Source organism: Aspergillus heteromorphus (assembly GCF_003184545.1).
Source record: "Aspergillus heteromorphus CBS 117.55 chromosome Unknown BO70scaffold_27, whole genome shotgun sequence".
Classification (NCBI taxonomy): Eukaryota; Fungi; Ascomycota; class Eurotiomycetes; order Eurotiales; family Aspergillaceae; genus Aspergillus; species Aspergillus heteromorphus.
In genome coordinates, this window is record NW_020290432.1 from 229,043 (window position 1) to 240,915 (window position 11,873).

The 11,873-nt window shown below is 52.5% G+C and overlaps 4 protein-coding genes across 4 annotated transcripts; 1 reads left to right on the top strand and 3 right to left on the bottom strand.

Annotated features, from left to right (window-relative positions):
• Positions 1–349: 349 nt before the first annotated feature.
• On the bottom strand, positions 350–1,293 carry BO70DRAFT_382003 (uncharacterized protein; the record flags this gene model as incomplete). The annotated part of the gene is made up of 4 exons (XM_025545509.1): positions 1,046–1,293; positions 846–965; positions 518–744; positions 350–373 (listed from the first exon to the last, which is right to left on the bottom strand). The coding sequence occupies exons 1-4, from the start codon at positions 1,218–1,220 to the stop codon at positions 350–352; spliced, it is 546 nt and encodes a 181-aa protein (XP_025396275.1). The 5' UTR covers positions 1,221–1,293.
• Positions 1,294–4,338: 3,045 nt separating this feature from the next.
• On the bottom strand, positions 4,339–5,244 carry BO70DRAFT_365087 (uncharacterized protein; the record flags this gene model as incomplete). The annotated part of the gene is made up of 1 exon (XM_025543975.1): positions 4,339–5,244. A coding segment is annotated over exon 1 (518 nt), but the record flags the coding sequence as incomplete, so codon positions are not given.
• Positions 5,245–5,891: 647 nt separating this feature from the next.
• BO70DRAFT_365088 (F-box/WD repeat-containing protein) lies at positions 5,892–8,578 on the bottom strand. The gene is made up of 2 exons (XM_025543976.1): positions 7,846–8,578; positions 5,892–7,788 (listed from the first exon to the last, which is right to left on the bottom strand). The coding sequence occupies exons 1-2, from the start codon at positions 8,191–8,193 to the stop codon at positions 6,094–6,096; spliced, it is 2,043 nt and encodes a 680-aa protein (XP_025396277.1). The 5' UTR covers positions 8,194–8,578; the 3' UTR covers positions 5,892–6,093.
• A 720-nt stretch (positions 8,579–9,298) lies between these two features.
• BO70DRAFT_120970 (autophagy-related protein 17) lies at positions 9,299–11,404 on the top strand. Its single transcript, XM_025537950.1, has one exon. The coding sequence runs from the start codon at positions 9,695–9,697 to the stop codon at positions 11,348–11,350; it is 1,656 nt and encodes a 551-aa protein (XP_025396278.1). The 5' UTR covers positions 9,299–9,694; the 3' UTR covers positions 11,351–11,404.
• The last annotated feature ends 469 nt before the right edge of the window (positions 11,405–11,873 follow it).

Consider the following 11,873-nt stretch of genomic DNA (forward strand, 5'->3'; position numbering starts at 1 on the left):
AGTCAAAGACTGGGAAGTCTTGCTGAGTGATTTATCTGATTCTCAATCAACCACCAACTTACTTACTAGACTTATAGAGAACATCCCCTTCCCTGTAACGATCCCCTGATGGTACACTCATGTATAAGAGGAGGGAGCTATACCTTTACATCGTCGATGAGAGTCAGTTATTTTCGACTTTTCTTAAGAGCTATCTTAAATTCCATCCAAACCCAAGCTAAGCTAATCCAATCCATATCTAAATCTATCCCAACCAACCAGTAGCCACAGCGAAGACAACATCCCATCCCATCCCAAGCAAGCCCTAACAAACCCACCCCGATTCCAACTCCAACCCCACCAAACCACATCACGACCCCCTTCCTCCCCTCCCCTACAACCCGAGGTAATTAAACAACCACCCAAACAACCCATCATGATAATGATAATAATAATAATAAACATTCGACCCCGACTTCACCTTCCCCTTCTCGGACAGCGAGACCGCCCTCGCCATCTGGGTCTTAACAGGACTCACCTCAACGAGAATCGTCCTGTTGTCCGCGGACGCAACCTCCAGAATAGCCTTGGGGCGGACGGGGTGGGCGTTGGCGTTGGCGTTGGTGTCAGGGACGATGAGAATCGGAGTCGGATCGGGGGACGCATCACGCCCGACCAGGGACCCTGACCTGGCATGCATCGCTCCAGAAGGGAGATTGGTTCCGTGTACGCAGCCCTCTTTGCTGATGCCGAGGTGGTTGAGTTCTGGGTTATCCGGTGGAATTAGCATGGTATGTCTCTTGTTATAGTTTGTTATAGTATCAATAGAACAAGACACATGGGGAAGGGGGGGGGGGCAAGCTCACGGTTTCCCAGAGCTATGAAGCCAACAAGATTGAAGATCCCAAGTAGGACCAGCGCTAAGATGAACCCGGAGATATCGAGGTCGCGGGCGGATTTGCCTTCTTTGGAGGTGTTTTGGGCGGCTGTGTTGTTATATCGGTTAGGGTTTTGTGCTGGTGCTGGTGCTGGTGCTGTGGAGGGGAAGGGGGAGTGCGAAGCTCACTGGGTTTAGATGCGGTCTGCGGAGAGGGAGTAGGTTGCCTCTCCATACCCTGGTAGGAAGGAGGAGGAGGACATGGCTCGCTGGGTTTTACTACTCCGATGTCGATTTTCCAGGTTCTGTCGTTGGAGTTGGTGGGGGTGTGAGCCCCGGCTGACGTGCTGGGTTTGTCTGCCATGCTTGTACTTGTGGTTAGTGGTGGTGGTTGGGGATGAAAGTTGTGTATGCTGAACAGAGGCTGCTGAGGAGTGAGGTGGAATGGGGGAGAGAATTTCTTGGAGGGGGGAAGAAAGGAAGAGATTTATAGGGTAGATCTTTTTCCGGATGATGCAGGGAGGATGTCATTTACGAGGCGCAGCTGGTGCACAGTGTACCGATGACTTCATTATTAGCAGAGCATTACTGGAATTATAAGCCTGCAACTACGGATAGAAGAATAGGTAGATTGACTTGGACAACTGAACACACTTGTTTTCTACAAGCATATACAGAATATATTAGTATCCCAGTCATCGTGGACGCCGTACATGAGTTGATAATCAGACACCTGGTAGATCTTCAAGATACAACCAGTTCATTTGTCTCAACAGACACTGATAAACTATCTATGTGGTATATGTTTCAAACCGCAGCTTTCCGTAACCTCGACGTTCTGTCGTGAGACATCGCAGCTTGTCGTAATAGTATAATAATCTTCGTTGCAGTTGTAGTGAGCCATAAATGTCAATATCTATCAAGGTCAGTCATATGTAACTATCATGCAGAGAGGCTTCATTAGACTAACCATGCATTTATGCTTGATGTATCTCTCAGATACAGTCCCATCGCTGTCGCAGTCCGAGTTTTGAGGCTGTTTTTTTTTACATTCAAGGTCAGTTACAAACAACTTGTTGAGACATATGACCATACTAACCACGCACAGGCATGTCCCAGGCCCATCCCTACCGCCCTACCGCAGCCTAGATCGGAGGCTGTTTCGTTGTTGAAGCTATATCCAAGGTCAATCATTGCGCAATACGTGGTAGTTATCGGACCACTTACTTGATAATATTGGTTTTGCACTTTTCGTAGTGCTTCCCAGGCCCATCCCTGCCACCCTACCGCAGCCATGTTTAAAGGCTGTTGTTGTTGAAGGCTAATCAAAGGTCAGTCATCGTCGAACTGCTTTCGTTGAATTACTTACACCGAGTATTAATTTTGCACTATGCGTAGTTCTTATTAGCCTGAGTTGAAGGCTGTTTGTTGTTGATACTAAATTGAAGATCAATCATTGTCCAATAGTCAGTGGTTCTCAGGCAACTTACTTTGAAGACGTTGACTTTGCACTGCTTCGTGCTTCCCAGGCCCATCCCTACCACCCTACCGCGGCTTGGTTTTGAAGGCCGTTTTGTGTTATAGTCGAAAGCTATATAAGTTTAGTCATTGTCAAATTATCTCCATCAAGTCACTTACTCCGAGAATGCCGATTTTGCACTATTGTAGTGCGTGTCTAAAGTCTACCCCTACCGCAGTCTGCATCCGGGATTCTTTGTTGTTGAGAAAGAGAAAAGAGGCGAGAGGAGAGGGGGAAGGAAAGGAGAGGAGAGATAGAAGAGGAGGAGTAAGAGAAGGAGTAGGAGGGGGAGTAGGAGGAGGATTAGGAGGTAGAGGAAGCGGAGAAGATGAAGGAAGAAAATGAGGAGGCAGAGAAGGGGGAGGAGGGGGAGGCGGAGAAGATGAAAGAGGAAGAGAAAGAGAAAAAGGGATGTAGAAGAAGTGGTAGGAGGAGTAATAGAAGGAGGAGAAGGGGTAGGAGGAGATTAGAAGGCGGGGGTGGAGAAGGCGGACATGGTGGAGGAGGAAAAGCAGGAGGAGTAGGTGGAGGGATAGGTGGAGGGGTAGGAGATAAAGAAGTTGGATAAGATGGAGGAGGAGGAAGGGGAGGAGGAGGATATCGGGGGGGGGGTTGATAAGAGGAAGATGAAGCTACATCAAGGATCAATCATTGCCCAACAGTAAGTATTTATGGGATCACTTACATTGACAATGTGGTTTTGCACTGTTTAGTGCTTTCCCAAGCCCGTCCCTGCCACCCTACCGCAGCCTGAGTTGGAGGCTGTTTTGTTCTTGATGAAGGCTATATCAAGATCAGCTATTGTCTAATGGCAACTGTCAGATGTCTTACACTTGGAATAATGATTGTTGATCCCAGACCCACCCTGTCGCTCTACCGCGGCTTGATTGTGAGGGCTGTTTTTTGTTGTTTTTGTTGTTGTGAAGTCTTGCAAAGATCAGCCAGGCCCTAACCAGTCGTTATCAGAACACCTACCTGGGATGTCGATAATGTATGCGTTGCATTTCCCAGGCCCGTCCCTACCACCCTACCACGGCTTGGTTATGAATGCCGTTTTGTTGTTGTTTTGTTGATTTGAAGGCTTCTAAAGTTAGCTATATTCTAAGCAATCGTTATCAGAACACCTACCTGAGATGTTGATTTTGCACTGTTTAGTGCTTTCCCAGGCCCATCCCTACCACCCTGCCGCGGCTTGATCTTGAAGGCCGTGATTTGTTGTTGTTGTTGTTGTTGTTGTTGTTGTTGTTGTTGTTTTTCGAAGGCTCCCAAAATTAGCCATATCCTAAGTAGCCGTCAATGATGAGAATACCTACCTTGAGAAGTTGATATTGCACTGTTTAGTGCTTTCTCAGGCCCGTCCCTGCCACCCTGCCGCGGCTTGAGTTTGAAGGCCGTGTTGTATTGTTGTTGTTGCTGTTGTTGTTGCTGTTTGACGGCTTCCAAGATCAGTCATGTTCCATCGATCAGCAGTAGAAAACTTACACTGAGATGTTGATGATGTATTTGATGCATTTCCCAAGTCCGCCCCTACCATCCTACCGCAGCCGATGTTGAAGGCTGTTTTGTTGCTGTTGCTGCTGCTGTTGTTGTTGTCGAAGCTATATCCAAATCAGTCATGTTCTGAGCTACTTGTTATAACACTTACACCGGCAATTTGATAATGCGTTTTGCATTGCCCAGGCCCGTCCCTGCCACCCTACCGCAGCCGATGGTGAAGGCTGTTTTTTTGATGTTTTTGATGTTTTTGATGTTTTTGATGTTTTTGATGTTTTTGATGTTTTTGATGTTTTTGATGTTTTTGATGTTTTTGATGTTTTTGATGTTTTTGATGTTTTTGGTGTTTCTTGTTGTCGAAGCTACACACAAAATCAGTACTGTTTCGTGCTAGCCATGATCAAAGCACTCACATTGATAATTTGATTAAATGTGTTTTGCGTTTCCCAGGCCCGTCCCTACCACCCTACCGCAGCCGAAGTTGAAGGCTGTATATTGTTGAAGGCTATTCTCGAGGTCAGCTATGTTCTGGACCATCCCTTATCCGATGACTTACACCAAAGGGGTTTATAATGCATTTGATGCATGTTGAGTTTTTCCCACTGCCAACGACTGGCGTGTTTGTCGATTGGCGGGTTTGTCGATTTGCTGAAGCTAGATTCGTGGTTAGCCATCATCCCAACTAGTACTGTATTCTGCCCATACTCACGTCGATGCCCACCCAATCCCTGCCCACTGCCTCTTCAACTCTTATACAGGAATCGGAGGAGGGGAGGCGAGGAAGGAGATAAGGAGGGAGAGGGGGAGGGAGAGGAGGAGGGAGAGGAGGAGGGAGAAAAGGAGGGTGAGGAGGAGGGAGAGGAGACGGGGGGAGGAGAGGGGGCAGTGCAGGAGAGGAGGAGAGAGGAGAGCAGGGAGGAGAAAAGGAAGAACAGGAGGAAGAGGAGGGAGAGGAGGAGAGGGGATAGTAGGGAGGTGAGGACGGAGGCGTGGATGGAGGAGAAGATAGGGCAGAGAATGGAAGAGGAGTAAGAGGAAGGAAGTGAGGAGTGAAGGAAGATGCGGAGGGGGCAGTGGAAAGGGGAGTGTATGAAGGAGAAGGGGGAGGAGTGTATGGAGGAGTAGGGGGAAGAGTATATCGAGGATTAGGAAGGAGAGGAGGAGGGGGAGGAATGGGAGAGGACGAAGAGGATGATGAAGAAGAAGAGGAGGAGGAGGTAGAGGTAGAGGAGGGGGCAGTGGTAAGAGAAGAGGAAGGCATGGTGAAGAGGAGAAGAAGATGAGATAGAAGATAAAGAGAGAAGAAACAAGACTAGAGATGGCAAAGTGAAGCTATAGCAGGGCAGGGCAAGGGCGAGAAGATGGGAAGATACAGAATAGAAAACCGGAAAGGACCAGAGAGCAGGGCGGGGGGGGGGGGGGGGGGGGTCTTATAGCCTCTGCAAGCCTTCGACACCGAGTCAGAAGGACATTTATCATCGAAGTTTCCAGACAATTATGAGCGGAGAATGCTCTATCTCTGTCGTCACTGACTATGGAAACGGCCGGTAATATACTATTAATATACATACTTTTAAGAGGACGGGCTGGTTGGATGGGAATTGACGGGGGGGGGGGGGAATAGGATGATGGCATGGTGAGGATGTTGAGGATGCTGAATGCGTGCAGGTGATGGAGTTGAGGTTGTATACTTGGGGGGCTTGTACCTGACTTCTCAGCCCTATACTTCTCCCCAAGAGCGTTCCTACTTTTGTTACCAAGTAGCACCCGTGAGTAGATCGACTCCATGCTACTCTTCTAGGGCTATCATATCCTTGTAGCTACACAGAATAAAACGAAGTATTGGGACTCTGCCATCGTCCAGAACATCAGCCCCAGAAACCCAGGGACATCTATAATTAGGTTCTGTTCCTGGCCACGGCTCAACCGCGGTTTCTCCAGGAAAGACAGCAACCTGACGTGATGCGACTGCTTAATGGCCCATTGCCCACTACAGCACTCGTAAAAGTAAGATGTTCTAAAGTAAAGACGAGGTCATAGCAATTAAGTATCTGTCAAAGTACACATCCAAACATAACGCCAGCCCTGCTACCCGAACACCTGCCGATCCCTGACCCTTCCAACGCAAAATGAAATCGCTCGTCAAAGGGTATTCATCATCAGATAGAAAGACATTAAGTAGGCCCGCGCCATAACCTTTGGCGAAAGAAATAGAGAAAACTGCCTAGCTCTGGAAGCTGTACATGCGCACCTCGCAGTCCTCGCTCCCAGTAGCAAACCGACTATCGCCGAGCCCGATGCAAGTCACCGGTCCAGAGTGGCCCGTGAAGGTGCGCTCGCACTTGCCCGTTCTTGGGTCCCAGATCTTGATCATGCGATCTTCGGCCCCGGACACGATCCGGAGAGTATCAGCCGCGAGAGCCCAGACACCCTCCAGGTGGCCAAAGAAGGTCCGCAAGCAGCGGCCAGTACTGGTCTCCCACAGTCGGATCGTCGAGTCCAACGCGCTGGTAACGATGTAACGTGGGGGTGTGGGACGGCCGGCCTCAAATGAGGGCCCGAACGGCGACATTTGGGAGATCTCTGCGTTCGACTCAAGACCCAGGGTGGCTTGGAGAGACCTCGGCTCAGTGTCGCCAGAGACGGTGCTAAGATTGTCATTGTCGTTCTCACACTCCACGTCGTGATCTTCGAACTCAAACTCCCGAGGCAGCGGGATCACCTGTTGGACCTGTCCCACATGGCCATGGAAGGTGCGGATGCAGGTCTTTGAGTCCAAATCCCACAGACGGACGGTGCAGTCATCCGAGGCCGAAAAGACCGTGCGAGAGCTCGTGTCCACTCGGACCGCATTGACCCAGTCGGTGTGTCCGCGCAGGAGGCAGGTGGATTTATCTTCAAAGTTCCAGATCTTCACAGTCTTGTCCACCGAGGCGGACGCAAGGATGTTGGCATCGAAATGCAAGCCGATCACTCCACCACGGTGGCCGGTATATGTGGAGATGCACTCGCCCGTGCGCCAATTCCACACCTTCAAGCTGCGGTCCATACTGCCGCTGATCAACTTGGTATCGTCGAACTGCAGGCAGCGAATGCCAGATTCGTGTCCCACCAGGGTGCGCAGCTCCTGTCCCGTTTCGGTGTCCCAGATCTTGATCGTGGCGTCGTAGGACCCGGTGGCGAGGATGTTATCTTCAAATTGCAAGCACATGACGCCATTTGAGTGACCCTTGAAGGTCTTGATCGAGCAGCGACCGTATTTCCAGTTCGTGCCAACCTTGAACCGATCCTTGTACACTTCTTTCCAGGGCCGGTATCGGGTCTTGAAGTAATCCTCGTTCCCCGACGGGCGAAACGTGAGCTCCGAGCATTGGCGCTTGACAATGGCGGTCTCATCGTCGATCGCGTCAGCCTTTCGTTTACTAGAGTTGGTGTCCGCCGCTGGGGAGTCGCCCTCCGAAGGTGCATCAGGCGAGTTCGCAGGTGCGCCATTGTCCCAAGTGGTGGCACGTAGCTCGATCTCGCGTTTCGATTCCCGGAGCCGTTTCCGGTCGAGCAGAGGTAGACCCCAGCCACACTTCTTGCACTTGCGGTGAATATGTTGCTCGCACATCCGGTGCCAGACGACATCATCATCCGCGAGCGCCCTCCATTGTCTCGACACCTGCGCAGCCTTGCACAGGGAGGTGGTATCCAGGTAGCAGAGGATTTTGAAGGCGATCTCCGGCGGGAGGGCGGCGACGAAGTCGATCCGAATGAGTTCTCGCACGGTGGCGGAGATGAAGGAGAGCTGGGGAAAGCAGCACTGGGCCATGATGCCCTGAAGGATGAGTTTTCGGTGCTTCGCGGGGGCGGCGGAGAAGAGGGACCAGACATGCGCAATACCCTGCTGGTCGCTCTGTGGGAGCGTTTCCAATTCCTGGTCGTGACCCGTTAGCTCAAGGCTTGCGCGGCTCTCGCAGGAATCTCGACCTACCCGCTGCAACTTGTCCATTGTGGGTTCGTCCGCCTGCCGTCGACACTTACGGTCTGGGCGATGGCGATAGCAATATCTGGAGTTGGCGCGGATCAAATCGGCGGGGGCTTTGTTCTGCGAGCCCAGGGGCGCGTATTGTTCGGGGACGTGTTTGGCGAGGAAGGGGGCGACGCTGAGACTGCCCGAGGCTGCGGTAACGCTGCTGCGGCTGTGGAGTTCATGGTGGTGGTCATGGTCCGGGTGTGTATCGTCAATCTCCTCCACGCGCTCCGAGTGGCCTCCAAAGATCGAGGTGAATGAGGACTGCGCGGGGAGGGTCATCTCGTTGTGAACTTTGGTGGCTTGCATCGCGCTGTCAAATTTCCACACAACAGCAGTCGCGCTGCTGGAACGGTAGCGCACAGCTCGGTTATGGAACAGAGGCTGGTCGCGCAACGGGCGAGGATGTGTGATAGATCGCTTCCGATGAATGCCCTGATATCTCTGGATTTATTGAGTGGAGAGGAGACAAGGTAGCGAAAGTCCAAGTCAAGTAACTGGCGAGGACCTTTGAGGGGAGGAGGAGAGGCGGCAGGATGATAGAATAGAGAGGAGACGGGGGGGGAAGGCGGAGTCGGAGTCAGTTTACTGCGGGCAGATCGACAGGACTTGATGCTGGACCAGCCAAACAGTCAAACCAGGCGAGGAGAAGGATGAGGAGATATATTATTTGACCAAAGGTAAAGGAGCAGATAAGGTAGCAGCAGCAGGAAATTAAATTAGATTAAATAAAGTCGACGATAGAATCGAAGACAAGCAACAAAGCGATCACGCCAACGGCCGAGGCGACCGCCAATCACGTGCGGTGATGGCGCCATCGGCGGCGGGCTTTTGCTCAGCACGACATCGCCGCGAAACCCACTCCTTCCCACTCTTTTCCCTCGTTTTCCGGGGCAGAGAACGGGTGGGTGCTGTTGATGCCATCTGTCGCCATCGCCTAGTCCGGTTGCGGATCCCCCAGCTTGACTCCTCCTCTCCAGACTGCCACCCTCAGCCAGACTCAGGTACTCGAGACTAGCACTCGAGGATTGCCGGCTAGCGAAGGCTCAATCCAGCCTGCTCCCCCCCCCCGTCGGCCAGCCAGTCCGGGGTCCGAAGGCGACCGCGAACCTCCGTTGACACTAACACGATCTTCCCTGTCTAGCTCGTTCCTCTCTTCCATCCTTCTTCCAGCTGCCTCCCTTCTTGGTCCAGTCTCGAATCATTGTTCTTCCGTCGTTCTTCCGTCCGTCCTTCCAGGTAGTCAGGTACAGGTACATACCTGTCCGTCATCTCCTTGCGACCCTCAAACGCGGGCTGACACGCCCCCACTCCCTCGACGCCCCGATTCACTCCCCGTTGGGTATCACCTCACCCACTCAGGCCGGCTCGACAATCCTCTCCCTCCCTGCTGCCTCTGCATATTTCCGGCCTCTCTGCAGGCGGTCAGACGTCTTGGACGTGCACCTTCACGAAGTACATGGCCAGCCCGTGCTGACCAGTCCACTGAACCAACACACCGCCAGATCCCTTTTTAGCATGCCCGCGTCGATCCGACCTGGACCTGCGGAATTGATGGAACACCGAAACACACACCAAGGCTTCCCCGGTTGGACAATTACGCCTATCTTATGAGGTGATTCCGCACTATTCTCGTGACTTCTCACGACATCACCACTATTCCTTCTCCTCGCCCGTGGATTTCCTATCGGCCCTCCCCATCCCATTGGGCTCCTTCCCACCACCACGAGCCATTCCATCCAACAATCACGCCAACTTCCCCTGTCTCCCATAATTTGCGATCCGCGACCTCGAACAAACCTTGTCGAAGATGTCAGAGTCTGGATCCTCGTCGGTCTCCAGTGAAGCCTCGGCGGGCGAGCCGGCCGGAGACCCAGGAAGCTCGCTGCCTCAGCTGGAGGCCCTCATATCCCACCTGGTAGCTGCGAAACGGTCTTTGTCATCCATCAATCACGTGTGGCGTGCCAATGAGATCGTCACGTCCGCCCGCTCCGCGCTGGAGGAAAGCGTCGTCGTGTCCGCACGCACGGGCTTTTTGCGACGAGGACTCAATAATCAGCTACGGCTCCTCTATAATGTCAGATCGGAGGTGGAGGAGGTCTCCCTCCGAGGTCGCTCGGAGTTCGCGGGTGTGCTCAAAGGCCTCGACACGGCCGACGCCCGTCTCCGGAAAACACTGGACTTGCTGCGCGAGACCATTGTACATGCTTCCTTCCGTCCGGACGGGGAAGAGCCCCGGAGCTTACACGATTTTGTCGATGAGCGCGGGGTCGAGGAACTTCATACCGCTTTGAAAAGCTCGATTGATCGCACCAATGGCGCACAGGCGGAGCTGGACTCCTCCAATTATGCCTTCGACGACGAGCTCCAGTCCATCAAGCAAGCCTTAGGCAGCTACCGGGAAGCCACCAAGCTTGCCTCCTCTCGGACCTCTACCTCCTCATCCTCCTCCGCATCTAACTCCAGCCTGCCTTCCCTGTCATCGATGCCATCCATGCTCCATGCCTTGGAGATGCACGCACAGGAGATGGCCAATCTGCTGGAGTCGTTGGTCCGCCACTTTGACCTGTGTGTCACGGCTGTTAAGCACACTGAGGGCGGTGGTGCCGCGGCACAATCCATTACGGGTGACATGCCGGCTGCGGTAGCGGTCAGTGGTCGTGGCGTACCCAACATCGAAGAAGGCATCAATGCCAATCTGAATGCTCCGCTAGACCCTCTGAGCGAATCGGACTACCAGGAAATGGTCAATGTGCTGATCAAGGATGCAGCAGAAGCAGAAGATGTGGTCATGGAGATCCAGGATCGTATTGGCGAGATGGAGTCAGTCCTGGAGAACGTCCTCTCCCAGCGGGACATGCTTCTATCTGTCCACAATGCCACAACTGGTGTATTCAAACACCTTTCATCTCTTGCCACGGCGCGCTTACCAAGTTACATTGCCCAGGCACACAACTTCACCCGCGTATGGAACGAAGAACATGACCGTATCAACGCCGGGTTAGCGGATCTGTCCGATCTCAACTCACTGTACGACGGGTTCTTGGAGGCCTACGACGGCCTAATTCTGGAGGTGGCCCGTCGCCGGCACGTCCGACAGCGCGTGGAGAAGGTACTCCGCGACACTAAACACAAACTGGACCAGCTGTATGAAGAAGATGTCAACGCGCGCGAGACCTTCCGAGTCGAGCAAGGGGACTATCTACCGTCAGACATCTGGCCGGGCATTGGCCGCGAGCCCATGCGTATAGAATTCCGGCGTATATCCGGCGGTACTCTCAAGGGTGCCGCTCAAGGCCAAGCGGAAGACGTACCGACTGCTGAACCAGAGCCTCAAGCTCCGGACCACGTCGATGAAGGCGAGGTCATACCCGAATTGCACAAATCGCTCGTCCAGCAGGCTCTGAACCGCCTTAAGGCGAGGAGCAGAGAGGCCACCCAAGATGTCACCGGCGAGGCTACGTAGTTTTTTTTGTTGCATACAGTTTATAGTTTCTCTTACACCTCTTGGCTCCATCCATGACCCAGATGATGAACTCACACTGCAGGTTATCCTGTCCGATCATATCCATATCTACTCGTGCCTGACGCCGGATGCTCCGTCACACACATACTCGATTATCGGTCCGATGTAGGTGGTGGCGCGCATTCTGGTCGTAGGTGACGGGTAGTACTGGGTTGTTATGAGGATCAAAGAGAGCTCTGATGGTCTGTACTGAATCAATTGGATTCTTCTTCGGTGTCTTGTCATGAGATAGTAATCTGCGTATGGTGATCGATCGCACATTGTTGTGTTGCCTCTCCTGACCTCCTCTGTTCCCATCCACCTCAATCGAGTGCTCTCCTGTATCGACATTCTCGATTTCTTTACTTATCAAGTCTACCGACCAGTCCTCCCTCTCTCCCTCATATTACTAACCTACGACGGACAACAGTCCCAGCATACCTGTTCCCATACCCCATTATTTCATTGGTGGAGTATCTGACAA

Bases quoted from the DNA above. Each gene is read 5' to 3' on its own strand.
- BO70DRAFT_365088 (XM_025543976.1), bottom strand. From the start codon at position 8,193: ATGCAAGCCACCAAAGTTCACAACGAGATGACCCTCCCCGCGCAGTCC. The intron at 7,789-7,845 runs GTAGGTCGAGAT...GGTCACGACCAG, and splicing joins CAATGGACAAGTTGCAGCGG to GAATTGGAAACGCTCCCACA.
- BO70DRAFT_120970 (XM_025537950.1), top strand. From the start codon at position 9,695: ATGTCAGAGTCTGGATCCTCGTCGGTCTCCAGTGAAGCCTCGGCGGGC.